The sequence below is a fragment of the Limtongia smithiae genome, assembly GCF_038497785.1.
Source record: "Limtongia smithiae strain NRRL Y-17922 unplaced genomic scaffold V1518scaffold_10, whole genome shotgun sequence".
NCBI classification, from domain to species: domain Eukaryota; kingdom Fungi; phylum Ascomycota; class Lipomycetes; order Lipomycetales; family Lipomycetaceae; genus Limtongia; species Limtongia smithiae.
This window is the reverse complement of record NW_027117631.1, coordinates 263,609-277,638: the sequence shown is the minus strand read 5'-3', so window position 1 is coordinate 277,638 and position 14,030 is coordinate 263,609. Positions and strand designations below refer to the sequence as shown.

At 54.6% G+C, this 14,030-nt stretch overlaps 6 protein-coding genes across 6 annotated transcripts; 5 read left to right on the top strand and 1 right to left on the bottom strand.

The window, feature by feature from the left end:
• Positions 1 to 137: 137 nt before the first annotated feature.
• Positions 138 to 4,355, top strand: V1518DRAFT_73864 (uncharacterized protein). The gene is made up of 4 exons (XM_066906664.1): positions 138 to 3,004; positions 3,055 to 3,495; positions 3,545 to 3,645; positions 3,698 to 4,355. The coding sequence occupies exons 1-4, from the start codon at positions 273 to 275 to the stop codon at positions 4,015 to 4,017; spliced, it is 3,594 nt and encodes a 1,197-aa protein (XP_066758150.1). The 5' UTR covers positions 138 to 272; the 3' UTR covers positions 4,018 to 4,355.
• A 148-nt stretch (positions 4,356 to 4,503) lies between these two features.
• V1518DRAFT_420324 (WD40-repeat-containing domain protein) lies at positions 4,504 to 7,267 on the top strand. Its single transcript, XM_066904969.1, has 3 exons — positions 4,504 to 4,927; positions 4,980 to 6,684; positions 6,733 to 7,267. Exons 1-3 carry the CDS (start codon positions 4,572 to 4,574, stop codon positions 7,180 to 7,182), a joined length of 2,511 nt encoding a protein of 836 aa, XP_066758149.1. The 5' UTR covers positions 4,504 to 4,571; the 3' UTR covers positions 7,183 to 7,267.
• Positions 7,072 to 8,087, bottom strand: V1518DRAFT_434587 (NADH-ubiquinone oxidoreductase). Its single transcript, XM_066906248.1, has 2 exons — positions 7,549 to 8,087; positions 7,072 to 7,492 (listed from the first exon to the last, which is right to left on the bottom strand). Exons 1-2 carry the CDS (start codon positions 7,924 to 7,926, stop codon positions 7,424 to 7,426), a joined length of 447 nt encoding a protein of 148 aa, XP_066758148.1. The 5' UTR covers positions 7,927 to 8,087; the 3' UTR covers positions 7,072 to 7,423.
• Positions 7,980 to 9,325, top strand: V1518DRAFT_396316 (nucleoporin complex subunit 54-domain-containing protein). The gene is made up of 2 exons (XM_066901813.1): positions 7,980 to 8,256; positions 8,314 to 9,325. The coding sequence occupies exons 1-2, from the start codon at positions 8,151 to 8,153 to the stop codon at positions 9,078 to 9,080; spliced, it is 873 nt and encodes a 290-aa protein (XP_066758147.1). The 5' UTR covers positions 7,980 to 8,150; the 3' UTR covers positions 9,081 to 9,325.
• Positions 9,326 to 9,457: 132 nt separating this feature from the next.
• On the top strand, positions 9,458 to 11,973 carry V1518DRAFT_420321 (uncharacterized protein). Its single transcript, XM_066904968.1, has one exon. The coding sequence runs from the start codon at positions 9,529 to 9,531 to the stop codon at positions 11,725 to 11,727; it is 2,199 nt and encodes a 732-aa protein (XP_066758146.1). The 5' UTR covers positions 9,458 to 9,528; the 3' UTR covers positions 11,728 to 11,973.
• Positions 11,974 to 12,004: 31 nt separating this feature from the next.
• V1518DRAFT_420319 (uncharacterized protein) lies at positions 12,005 to 13,913 on the top strand. Its single transcript, XM_066904967.1, has one exon. It carries the CDS (start codon positions 12,324 to 12,326, stop codon positions 13,821 to 13,823), a length of 1,500 nt encoding a protein of 499 aa, XP_066758145.1. The 5' UTR covers positions 12,005 to 12,323; the 3' UTR covers positions 13,824 to 13,913.
• The last annotated feature ends 117 nt before the right edge of the window (positions 13,914 to 14,030 follow it).

The window sequence follows — 14,030 nt, the reverse complement described above, 5'->3', positions numbered from 1 at the left end:
AGTATGGTAAAAAACTTAGCTAGGCCCGCAGCCCACTCAGCTTCCCAACGCAGGCTGAAGGACAGCTATGTCATCCGACCGGACGCCTGAGTGAGCGGAACACCCCATACAAGTGATCATCATTTCCAGCAGGGGAGCGAGCTGTACAGGTGAAAGTTAGGTGACGTAAATCACGTGAAATCGGTATTGAGTTCAACTCAATTTCCTGAGATGGGCCTGTACGTTCATTCAAGAGCTGCACTACAGGGACTGCGCGAATAGCTTCTTCTACAATGGCACCGAACAAAAGCAAACGGAAGCGGAAGAGCAGAGACTACGACTTCTCCAACGCAGAGGTAGTCAAAATCAGCGTTGGCAATCATACTCCGCCGGACGGTGAACGCGGACCGGACTACGAATCGGTGTCAGACATTGAAGATCCCGTGTACGATTATAACCATCGACCGAAGAAGAAACCAGTCAGGCCACAACCTCTGGCAAAGCCGACTCGCGGGTCAGACTATGAAGACTCGGATGACGAAGACGAGATGCAGCAGGCGATGACAAAGAAAGGACCGTCCGAGCGGCTTGACCAGAGTGATGACGACATCCCCGACCACGAGAAGCTGCCATTATGGCAGCAAACTCAGACTCTCGAGCAGGCTGAGAAGCCATACAGGTGGGGCACGCCTCAGTCTAATTATCGACCGGCTCGAGAATCTAGTTTTTCGCCAGCTCCTGCGCCAACGGCTTCAATTGCGCCTTCCTTCTCGAGTGCTCCTCCGCCGCGAATTGGCGGCAAATATGCCTATCTTGAGAAGGAGGCGCAGTCAGTCTCACGATCGTACGATCGAGGACGCTTTACCTCTTCCTTATATCGGCTGTTCTCATACGACGAACAACCTTCTTTCCCGCAGACTTATTCACAACGACTGCGGCCGAGGTCCCCCTCCCCATACGACAAGGACGACAACTTTCGCGAAAGATATCGACTACCTGGTCGCCGAGATGGTCTCTCGAATCAGTTTCCAGATCGACAACCGCCGGCTAGATTGCCAGATTTTGCCCCTACAAAGAGTTATCGCCGGATCCAAGCTCCGGTAATCGTTCCTCCTCTGCCTCGCGCAGACAGAGAAGAACACAGACCAACGCCACAAACCGCTCCAACGACTTCCAATGCAATACCATCTACCATTCATCGACAAGACTCTCTCCCGTCTCAAGCACGATCGCCCGTAAAACCAGCCTCGACGCCATGTACCACGGCGAGAAACTCCTTCCACAATCCTATTGTTGTGGATCGGGATATTCCAGACGCAGAGCCGGCTCCTACTGTCGCAGCACCGCCGGCCACTACTGTCGCAGCACCGCCGGCCACGCGCTTCCAAGTTTCTTTGCCATATGCTCCTATGATTATTGACCTTACCGAGCCGACTCCGGCGGAGCTTCGTGCGCGGAAAGAGGCCGCTCAAGCCGCACAATTGACTCCAGCCGTACCTGCTCTGGCATCACCAGCTAGAACTGCTGTGCCGACACCATCGCTCTTTCGCCGCTTGCAGGCAGCTAGCACCGATGCAAAGCTTGCATCCAGAGAACTTGATAGAAATCCGCGCAGTTGCAAACAGACACCCGCGCCGCGTCTTACAGCTTCAGAAACACTGCCAGAAGTTTCAAAACCGATCGAAAGTTTTACTACAAAGACACAAGGAAGTGCTCAGACCGAAGGTGGGCAATTACTAGCAAACGCTAAAGTCGGTGCTCCAGAGTTACTTGCAAACAGCTCGATACGCCCGTCTGCGGCGCCTCCTACACCTGTGGCGATCAATTTGTTTTCTCTCTCTCGCACGAAGAAGAGCACTCCGGCAGTCTTAGCTCCCACGTCCAGTAAGTACGTGGTGCAGGCAGAGCCTGCTTCCTTGCGACATAATATTTCCTTCAAGCCAGAGAGTCCTGACTATTTAGCACCTCCAGTGGAAACTACTGCAAGTTCTGCATCACAACTGGAACGACAACCACCGGCAGTCGACTCGTTCGAGTCAGATGAAGAAGATTATTCCGATGATTTCGAAATATTTGATCCAATGGACGAATACGAAGAGGCAGAACGGACTTCGAAACGCTATGCTAATGAGATGACGCCACTACAGCCGTACGTTCGCCCTAGATCATTGCCGAAACCCACGATGGCAGTACCCAGAGCGACAATTATGGCTTCTCTGCTGCAGTATGTGGATACTTCAAGAACGCCATACCTTTCTACAGGAGCACGGGATTCTTTAAGGAGATTCGGACAGTGGGAAGCTTTACCAGCACTTGTCGGTAAACGAATTCACGCCGATTTTTCTGCCTGGGAACTGGAACAGATAATCAAGGCCTATCGCCAACATGGCTTTGTCGACGTCGAGTCTATTGCGGCTATTCTCATTCGTAGGTCGCCAGAAGACGTTGTAAGGTTCATTGAGGACGGCTGCGCGATTCCTGAACGGCCTACAAGCATTATCTTGCGAGAGCTAGGTGTACGTCAGAGTATTGAGCTGATGCCCCTTCTTACAAAACGAGAGATTTATGCAGATAAACGAGCTAGGTCATCGGCAAATGCTCGCTCTCTTACGCGGTTTCATGGAGTCCGCACTACTACGCGCGGTTCTGGCGATGCCATGAACATCGATTTTTCTCCAGATTCCAAATATGCTGCTGTCGGATGCGTCGCCTCTTTTGATTCATATAGTCAAAGCGGGAATCTCATGCTTGTGAATCTAATGACTAGCGGCATTAATTTACTTGACAGTCATCGATATGTTTCACCGAATAATGAATCTATATATTATACAGTTAGTGGCGTCCGGTTTTCGCAGTTTTCAAACATGCTCTTTACCGCATCATACGACCGTACAGTGCGAGCTTGGGATGCAGGCACGCGCAGAGAACTAGCCAAGATACCTCTTCACGGTGAACCATCTTTGATGAGAGGTGGACTTTTTAACAGGAGCGAACTTCTTGCTGTCGGATGTGCAATGGCTACCGGGTATGCATGATTGAGTTCCTTGAATAGGGATATTGCTGATGATAGTGCAGTGTAACACAAATTATTCCGGTCAACGTCGAGAATGAGAATGTCTTCGGCACCCCGCATGACATCAAGATCAGGGACAACGATTCCAGAGGACTTGTGACAGCTCTTGATTTTCTGTCCAGTAGAGGCGGCGCTGCAAAGATTATTGCCGGCTATGAAATGAAGGTGTCTGACTCCGTTAAACCACTTGCCAGTGGCGTTATGATTTCGATCGATGTAAAGTCGATGGCAATGACCAAATTTTCGCTGCGCCGACCGTACACAGATATCTATGTACACCCAGAGGAGCCATTCATTATTTCCAGCTGCACCCTTCCATACACGAGTTATCAACGAGGTTCCACGGTGAATGTATTTGACTTTCACAATATGTCATCGAAGGCGCCGTCGCCAGTGTGCGAAATAAAGTCGATGCAGACTGATGTTAACAGGGTGACGTTGAGGTAAGTATCGTCCAGCTATTCTAGCTGCGCTGTTACTAATGATGCATAGCCGGGATATGAAATACGCGACATCTAGTGGGACCGACGGATCGACATATGTATACGATATGCGGTCTTATGGCGTTCCACTTCATCGTCTGGCACATGGTAGTACGTACTGCATTTACTTTGACTCGTTGTACCATACTAACCACTCTTGCAGCGCCGCGTGTGGCAGAACATCATGATATGCAACCTGAGGATTATGACACTGGCGTCCAAGTCTGTCTTTGGCCTGAGCAATCGCTGCAGCATGTCATCACAGGCTCATCAGACGGGTGCGTGAAGCTCTGGGACATTCGAACAGGCAATCTGGTGAAAGACATGCTGGAGGTTTCGAGTCCAATTATGGGAGGCGAGTTTAGTCGTGACGGAGAAACCCTTTTGTTTGGCGACAGTGCTGGCCACTTATACGAGCTGATACAGTCAGGATCAGTAAATGATCCGATGATGAACTTTACTGTGCATGAGAACATGATATGAGAAGTGCTGGATGAGGAGATCGAGGAGTGGTGTTACGCTGGTAGAGGTTGTGCGTTAATTTGCATATTCGTGACTGGCATTTGTGTCCTAGGTGTTTGCGGTTGAGCAGTAGATCTGCCATTGTATATTAGTATTGTATTTGTTGTATAGTCACATTAGAACTTGCTAATTTTCCTACATACTGTCGTCATGTTCATGCGCATGCATGGTTTGAGGGGCGAAGTACTTTGATCAATCAATTTATCACGATTCGCGCAAAGAATGCCAGTGGCGGTGCATTTACATTTCCTATTACTATTCACTCAGATATTGCATTTTTCAGTTAATTGATCTGCAATCATCCAGCTATGCAGCATTGATGAGTGCGCCGGAACTATGCTCGGGACGTTGCGGTACGAAACCCACAGCAGCCACGCAACGAGACGCAAAATAGAGTTTGACGCGAATTTGGGACGGACGCGTTCGTGACGCGTGCGATGACCGACGCGTCGAGCAGCCATTTCCGACTAATTCAGCAGCCTACCCCGCGATCTCCACAACCAAGAACCACAGCAATGTCTGCGCAACAGGCCGTTGTGCCGAAATATGCACACACACCTGGTTTAACGCGCCTAACATATTCGCGTCCGAACGGCAAGTATCTGCTAACAGTGGGCACAAACCGCCTGATTCGCAAGTTCACGTATGGGTCGGAGGACGAGCCGGTGTCGATCGAGTCGCATGACAATGACATCGTCGGAATTGCGAGCGCCGGTGAATATTTTGCAACATGCTCGGAAGACGGGACGGTGTGTCTGTTTGATCTTGACGGTAATGCAGAGGACGGGGGAAGGGTGGTATATCGCCAGGTCGTGAGCATTCGGGACGTTGAGTTCAGTCCGGATGGGCAGTGGCTTGCGATTGCTAGCGAGTATGTATGTTATGTTTGCACCAGGAGTAGGACATGGACTAACTTGTAACAGTGATTCGACAGTGAAGCTGATCAACACGACCGATATCACACGGACACACACTTTCCCTCAGCATCGGAAGTCGGTGAAGCACATTTCATTCGATGTTACGGGAACTATGATCACTACCACGAGCTTGGACGGCTGCATTCGAATATTCACTTTCTCCCGCGATGCCGACGAGGACGCCATCGTGCTCCTCAAGACAATCGAGGCTCTCGCGCCGGCGCTGACGGACGAGAAGGACGAGACCTGCATCAAGGTCGCGTGGCATCCCGACGGACGCTCGTTTGCGATCCAGAACAAGACACGAGACGTGATCACCGTCGAGCGTGCCACATGGAACACGCAACGCGGATTCGCGGGGGGACATATTGGGTCCCTTACGGACTATGCGTGGTCGCCCAACGGAGCGTACCTCGCGACGGCAGGGTCGGACGGCAAAATTTTGATATGGGATACCAAAACGCAGAATATTTTCGAACGGTATAGCTACAGGAATGTGATTGCGCTCGCGTGGCACCCGGCGCGCAATGTGCTGTCATTCACCACTAGCTTGGGACAGCTGTATACGTTATCTAATGCAGTGCCTGCCAACGCGGGCGGTGCGTTGCCATATGGACGCACGATTCACGCGTCCCCACTTATCGATGACAAGGCTGGAGTTGCCGGTGCAAGCGCTGCGGGAGTAAACGTGCGAATGGGAGAGAGCAGCGACGACGAGGATATTCTTGAACGTGTTGCTACTGGTGCGGATGGCGAGAACTGGATCGTGGATGACGATGGCGCTGGCTACAAATTGCCGGACTTGGTACGCGACTATGACGAGTTCGACGACGGTTCTTCTGAGATCGCTGGACATAAGAGACGGCGTACACTTGGAAACATTGGTTTTGGCGGTAAGCGACAGTTGCGTGAAGCATTACAACAGCTCCAGCATGCGGCGTTCCAGCCTGGCAGCACACCGTGGCAAGACGGACGACGGATACTCGCGATGAACTCGGTAGGATACATTTGGACAGTCGAGCAGGAGATGCACAACACTGTCACCGTCACGTTCTTCGATAAGTGCTCAAACAAGGAGTACTACTTCACCGACCACTTCCTCTACGACAAGGCTTGTTTGAGCACGCAAGGAGCAGTTTTCGCTACGACGGCTGGCCAGGACAGCATCGAACTTGGCGGGCGAGTTTTCTTCAGAGAGCACGGTAGTAGCGCGGAGAGCTGGGACGTGACGTTTCCCGGTGAGGACGTGACTGCGCTTGCATTGTCGGAAAACTGCGTGGTGGTATGCTCGTCTCGCGGTTACGTACGCATTTTCAACCTATACGGAACCCCGCTGCGGATGTATCGCGAGAGCGCACATAGTGCTGTATGCTGCGCGTCATGGGGTGACTTTGTTATGGTCGTCCGCAACAACGGTGACGGCAGGCTAATTTACTCTCTTGAGAACGTCAAATTTGACGAGACGTTCCAGAAGAACGACGCGGTCGACGTCGGCGCGGGAAAGCTTGTATCTGCATTCTTCTCTGAGGAGGGCGACCCGTGCATTTTCGACTCGGAGGGTGTGTTATTGGTACTTATGCACTGGCGGCACCCTTTGCAGGCGAAATGGGTACCGTTGTTGGAGACGCAGACGACCGCAAACAAGGAAAAGTGTGCCAAGGTGTGGCCGCTAGGTGTCGCGCAGGGCCAGTTCCAGTGTATCCCTCTCAAGGTGAGCCCTCAGTGTGGAAGTATAGCGAGAGGAAGCTAACTCAGACAGGTTGGAGATGACTATCCTAGCTTGCCGCTGCCGATATTCTCGGAGCTGGACTTGAAACTGCCAATTTACCCCGGCCAAGAGCCAGCGCCGCTGGAGGAGCGGTACATGCGTGAGAGCGTGCTGCTGCAGCTGTACAAAGACGGCGCGACTGCGGCCTGTGGCGGTCGGGAAGACATGCTCGACGACGACGCGAAGCAGGAGGTTGCGACGCGAGAGCTTGGTATGGACAAGACCGCTCTGCAAATGCTGCAGGCGGCATGCAAGAGCGGGCAGAGTGCCCGCGCGTCAGGCATTGCTGGAATGGTGCGACGGAAGGAGGCATTGGAAGCTGCGGGAAAGATCGCGGAGCGGTATGACATGCGCGGAGTCGCGGAACGGGTATATAGGGAGCTGGAGCGGCGGCACGAAGAGGCGGAGAGAGCGGCAGAGGAGGTTGAGTATGAATATTAGAAGAAGGCTGCGAGCCGTATAGTGTATTTAATATAACATATGTCTAGTATTGTGAAATGCATATTTGGATGTCTCGGATCAGGAGGTATGATCTAGAGTGGGTGATGGCGGAGGGAGGCGGACGAGCAGGATGGTGATTGTTGGAAGATGGAAGAGGATGGAAGAGGATTAAAGCGGATACAGGACAGGAAGTGTGACGAGAGAGAGGCGATGGTCGACTTGGTGATTATGATCTGCACGTCTATGTGAACTTGACGTTTCGGAGGTGAACAGGAACACCCTCTGCATCTGGGATGGTCTTTGTGAGATTCTGGAGGAGGTCAGCGAATGCAAACAGCAGGGATCGGAACAGGCAAGATCACGCACAAGGAACTGGCCGACGCATTTGTTAAGGTAAGTCTCTGGCAGACGGCACTTCTCGAGCTCGTGGTTGCGCTGCTCGAGACACTCCCAATGGGCCTTGAATTCAGACGGACAGTGTTTGTTGATGTCCTCGAGGACAGAGATAGCGCACCGGGTGACACGTCGGCCCTCCTTCAGGCAGTCGGTCTGCGGGCTCTTGGATTGCGCATGGCAGAGCATGAAATCATCGTTGTAAGGCGCGCAGCGAGCGCCGATGAAGAACGACGCCGAGGTGAGCGGTGCCGACGTTGCGCCAACCTCCGGCACGCTGGGAATGCCCGGCGGCATGGGAGTGCGGTCGACCAAGTAGTAGGGCTTCGTATGAATCTCGTGCTGCGGCATTGTAGACGGAGGAGAACTCGATAGGCGTGCGAAGACAGAGGGTTTGAGGGAGTGGTGTTTTGCGAAGAGCGGGATGAGTTCGTGATGCGTTTGCGAGTGCTCTGATTTGCCAGCCGCGGCGGACCAGATTTGCACTGGGCTGATCACGTGTGGCGCAGGCGCTGGAACGCTTCCGCAACTCTCGCGAAGAGGTAAGCATCAACAAAGACAAGCACACACGCGCCATGGCTTTCTCTTTCAGCTCATCCATGCCTGCGGGGGCTCAACCGCCGGCACAGACGCAGCAGCAGTTTGCGCAGCCTATGCATATGCCGACATACGCGCCGTCAAGTACGTTTACCTTCCCTGCACAGGACGATCAACACATCTTACTAACACTACACGCAGTGCCCTCAATCCCCGATCAGCTAGCAAAGATTAAGAATGCATGGGATCCACAGTCACCGGAGTGCTCATTTCAATACTACTTCTACAACAGGGTACCCGCCGAGCAAGCTGCGCTGTACGCCAAGCCGGTCTCACACGATCAGGCGCGATGGGACGCCGCCATCGCTGCACGACCAGACGCAACGTCAGTCCCTGTGCTTGCAGTGGGCTTCGCGGACTTGCAACGCCGCGTGAACGTGCAGGAACAGCAAGTCGTCGCGTACCGTACGCGGATGCACGAGATCAACGAGAAGCTGACAGAGCTGATCGCACGGCACGATCTGTACAACACGGTGCAGGTCGAAAAAAGCAAGGCGCGGCATGCGGCGCTGGCACAGCGCACGCTACGACTGGCGGCGAAGATGCAGGTGCTGAAGAGCCGGGGATACGCACTACGACCCGAAGAGGAGGCGCTGCGTCGCGCGTTCGAGGATATGGGCCAGCAGTTACGCGATCCGGCCGTTTTTGGCAAGACCAACGAACTGTGGGCTCGTGTTGCAGTGCTGCGCGAGCGGATTCGGCAGTTGAGTAGACCTGGTGGTGTTGCAGGAGAGATCTCAACAAGCGGGATTGACTGGGAGCGAGACGAGGAACAGCTAGAAAAAATTGCGCGGATCCTGAAGGGCCAGCAGGAGGGCTTGGTGTATCTGGCCGAAGTGCTACGAGAAGATACAGAGGAGGTGGAGAAGATATATACACACCTTCAACAGCGACTGCCGAAGCGGTGAAATGGTATCTTGGTCTCCTGGTAAGGAACATTGCGTCACCGCCAGTGCTCTGCAAGCTCCAGCTGGGAGACCGCACGGCGCACAAAAATGGAGCGCGTCCGCGAGATCTGGCGGAAGAATGTAGGAATGCACGACGACAGGAATACAACGCTGCAGCATTTACAATAATTTCTTCGCCGTAAAATGAGTGAAGAACAACGAGGGCCCGGGGGAGTCAAAGATCTTATAGAAAAATATTCTACGGGTGTTGTAGCGCACGTGACTGACAGCGTGCTGTGGTGCGCGCGCGGTCCGGGTTTGTGCGGGCATGGCCATTCCAGCCAATCACGCATGTCGCAAAGCCGCCGCTGCGGGACAGCTGCGAACGAGTCTTTCCAGGGCCAAACACCTCGTACCACCTTCATCACCCCCCGATTGCGCCTCCCCCCGTTGTACCTCTCCTACACCAATGGTCCCGCGTCTCCGTCTCCTGCGTGCGCGGCGTCTGCCCCCCGCTAGTTGCCGCTCTACCCGGGCCTTCTCTGCGACCGCCGCCAAGCGCGCTGAAGTCGAGGTCACTGTCGACGGCGTCAAGGTGCATATCGAGGCCGGTTCTGCGCTCATTCAGGCCTGCGAGAAGGCCGGCGCCCTTGTCCCTCGTTTCTGTTACCACGAAAAGCTGGCCATTGCCGGCAACTGCCGTATGTGCCTTGTCGACGTCGAACGCGCGCCTAAGGCGGTCGCGTCGTGTGCGTTCCCGGTGCAGAATGGTATGGTTGTACACACCAACTCCGAGCGTGTTCTCAAGGCGCGCGAGGGTGTTATGGAGATGTTGCTGTCGAACCACCCACTCGACTGCCCTGTGTGCGATCAGGGAGGTGAATGTGATCTGCAGGACCAGGCCATGCGTTATGGGTCTGACCGTGGTCGGTTCTACGAGATTGAGGGCAAGCGTGCGACTGAGGACAAGGATATGGGTCCACTCATCAAGACCGAGATGACCCGCTGCATTCAGTGCACGCGTTGTGTGCGTTTTGCCAATGACGTTGCTGGCGCGCCAGAGCTAGGTACCTCCGGCCGCGGCAATGATATGCAGATCGGCATGTATCTGCAGAAGAATCTGAACTCGGAGCTTTCTGGTAATGTCATAGACCTGTGCCCGGTCGGAGCCCTTACTTCCAAACCTTACGCTTTCCGCGCGCGACCGTGGGAGCTCAAGAAGACTGAGTCCGTCGACGTTCTCGACGGCCTGGGCTCGAACATTCGCGTCGACTCTCGCGGCGTCGAGGTGCTGCGTGTTCTGCCTCGTCTGAACGACGATGTCAATGAGGAGTGGATTTCGGACAAGTCACGGTTTGCAGTTGACGGTCTGAAGACTCAGCGGTTGACTGTCCCACTTGTGCGCGTTGGAGACCGTTTCGAGACTGTCACGTGGGACGAGGCCATGTCTACCGTTGTGCAGGCTTACGAGAAGGCTGCGCCAACTGGAGGCGAGTTCAAGGCGATTGCTGGCGCGCTGGTCGACGTGGAGGCACTTGTCGCCATGAAGGATCTTGCCAACCGGCTCGGCTCAGAGAATCTTGTGCTGGACGGATCCGCGTCAGAGTTACCCGCGCACGGCGTCGATGTGCGGACAAACTACTTGTTCAACGCTACAATTCACGGCATTGAGGAGGCCGACGCCATTCTACTAGTCGGCACCAACCCTCGCATGGAGGCTGCAGTTCTGAATGCGCGCATCCGCAAGCAGTGGTTGCGGTCTGAGCTTACCATTGGCCTTGTCGGCGAGCACTTCGACTCTACCTTTGAGTACACTCACTATGGCGAGGATGCTGCGGCGCTGAAGAGTGCTCTGTCTGGCGAGTTTGGCAAGACACTTTTGAACGCGAAGAAGCCGATCATCGTTGTCGGTAGTGGTGTCGCGCAAAACGCAGACGCTAAGACATACTTCGAGGTGCTTGGCCAGTTTGTGAACAAGAACGCCGAGAAGCTGATTACCCCCGAGTGGAACGCGTACAGTGTACTGCACCGCAGCGCGTCTGCCGCCGGTGCTTACGACGTTGGCTTCGTTCCTGCGCTGGACCCCGTTGTTGCGGCGACCACTCCCAAATTCGTATGGCTACTTGCCGCGGACGAAATTACGGATGCGGACGTTCCCAAGGACGCATTCGTCGTATATCAGGGCCATCACGGCGACGTCGGCGCACAGTATGCGGATGTTATCCTACCGTCGAGTGCCTACACTGAGAAGGCGGGTACTTACGTCAACACTGAAGGCCGCGTGCAGGTAACGCGGGCGGCCACTTCGCCCCCAGGTGTCGCGCGAGACGACTGGAAAATCTTGCGAGCGGTGAGCGAGTACCTCGGTGTCGCTCTCCCTTACGACGACATTTACGACATGCGCACTCGCCTGAGCGAAATCGCGCCGCATCTTGTGCGCCACGACATCATTGAGCCGTCGACAAGCGCGCTGGCGGCTACTGGCGTACGGACACAGCTTGTGGACGCGAACCGGGGCGTCAAGAGCACTGGCGATCGGTTGCGGAGCGTTATTGAGAATTTTTACTTCACTGATGCGATCTCGCGGAGCTCACCCACGCTAGCTAAAGCGTCGGTTGCATTCGCGAAGGGCGCGGCTGATGAGGAAGGACTGAAGGCGTACGCGTAAAAGGAGTGGTTAATACTAGAAGAAGAACAAGAAGACCAGAAGCGGGACCGGGGCGGATTAAGACAGGCAAGAACAAACACAGAAAGGATGGGCCTTGGCTGGAGACATTTATTGCATGCGTATTACGTTTGGTTGTGTGTATGTATTTACCTGGCGCGTGTCAATACACATTGTCGCATTATCATTTACTATGAGAGGAGAGGCAAGGAAGAAGAGAGGAACGAGAAGGGAGACGGTTGCCAGAACGGGGCAGGAACGCTAAGCCGTATTCAGCGAAGTTGTCCAGGGGTCGGCCTCCTGGATTCCCTGCCCGCGCGGGGCAACGGCCCAGGGGTCCTGCTCATGTGTGCGCTCATCATGGACAATGCACGCGCCTTGACTGACCGTGCGGTCCATGCCGAAGGCACGGGAGTGTGGGGTTCGGAAGGCATTGCAGGACTGCGTCGAGGCGTGTACTATTCAGGTCTGTCTGCTGGAGCGCTGTGGGGGCAGCAGGCGCCGTGGACGGGTAACGACGTACGGGGACAGATGGCCCGTCTGGGGCACGACTGGCGCGGGGAAGCTGTCGTTATCACGGCGCATAATTCGTAGGCGCGATGCAAGATATCGGCATCGCAGCCAGACTCCAGCGCATTGGATCGCGCCTCAGACGTCCGCCGGACAGGCAGCAGCCGGTGACAGCCTACGAAAGCGGCAGTGGGAAGAACGGCGCGTGGAGTCATGAGAGCGCAGGACTTCCCTTCCTAATCAGCACAACCGCTCCCACGCCGCACGCGTATATTTATCATCAACACGTCTCAGTCACCCTGCTCTCTCCCGACACCTTCCCCACGCCCGCGATGGACCTCCTCACGCAGTTCGTTCTAGCGCTTGCGCTGCTCTTTGGGGGTATAGTTGTCGCTGCTGCAATCACCGCCCGCCAGCGACGCACCGCCGTCGCTGCTGCTGCTGCGAAAGCTGCCGCTGAACGTACCGCCGAGGACGAAAAGATTCCTATTCCGACGCCACTGACCGGGCTGACGCTGGATAACCTGCCGCGTTATGACGACAGGCCGTGGCGGGCGTTCCGGTGGCCGTATCACCAGACCATGTCGATTTTCAAACTCGACATCAACCACTGGCTTGATATGGATAAGTGGTATAAGCGGTATATCACTGAGCGGATGGATATTATCCGGCGCACAGGAAATGAGTATTGCGACACGCTTCCCGACGGCGAGGACGCGGCGCTGGAGCTGCTGGAGGTCGTTGTCGACCACCTCACGACGCGGTATCCGAATCTATTCGTCAAGACCGACATTGGCGTCAACAACCTCGTCACCGGCGAGAAGATGGACCTCCGACAACCACTCAAGGAGCCTGCCCTGCACTACGTTGCGCGACTCGCAAAAGAGGACTTTTACCTTGTCAAGCGCCGCGAAGACGGTCGTCACTACCTCGTCGCGGCTGTCGTCCCCGCTCCGGGTGGCTTCTTCGGTGTGCAGAACAAGATTGGCCAGCACCTCGACGTGATTCACACTGAAGTCCCGTATTATGAGGACAAGCTCAAGGTTTCGATGGAGCGCTGGTTTGCGCGCATGCGACCGTGCGACCCTGTCGAGCGCGCGTCATGGTTTATCTGCTGGGACCATGAGCTGCTGTGCAACGGCATCTACGCCCTTAAGGACGGTGAGAAGGTGCCCGAGACCACTGACTTCTCGCGATACAACGTGCGCGTATGCAGACAGACGCTGCGGCGACTGCCAAAATCGAAGGCGATAATCTTTTCGAACCACCCGATCTTCTACTCGATCGAGGAAATGAAGGACGAGCCCCACGTGCCGCTTATGCTGAAGCGCATTGTTCTTAACGGGCCAGACAAGATTCTCAAATACAAGGGTTTTGAGAAGTTCGACGCGCATCTCATTCCGTACCTCGACAAGCTGCATCAGCGTCAGATTGACCTGGGCATCGTCTCCGAGGACACGCCTTTGCACACGTCCAAATCGTATCCGTTTGCAGACTGGTATGACCCCAAGGCGCCTAATAACGGCGACGGTTATCCCAACCCGTACTACGCAAAGTACGGCATCGTGCCACCATCCCCCGATATGTGATTTTGAATATTTTGCTTGGTATATATAGTCTCTGCATTTTAGATTTGGTGTAATCATTTAGATACGTAATTCATGACGTTAGCTAGTAACCTGCATTCGCCGACTGATATTCTTAGGTTTGTGTGAGGATTCTCGGTTGGCGACGGGGACGGGGTTATGACTCGCGACACGTCAACGGCTTGTCAACAGTATGCAGTTGGATCGGCA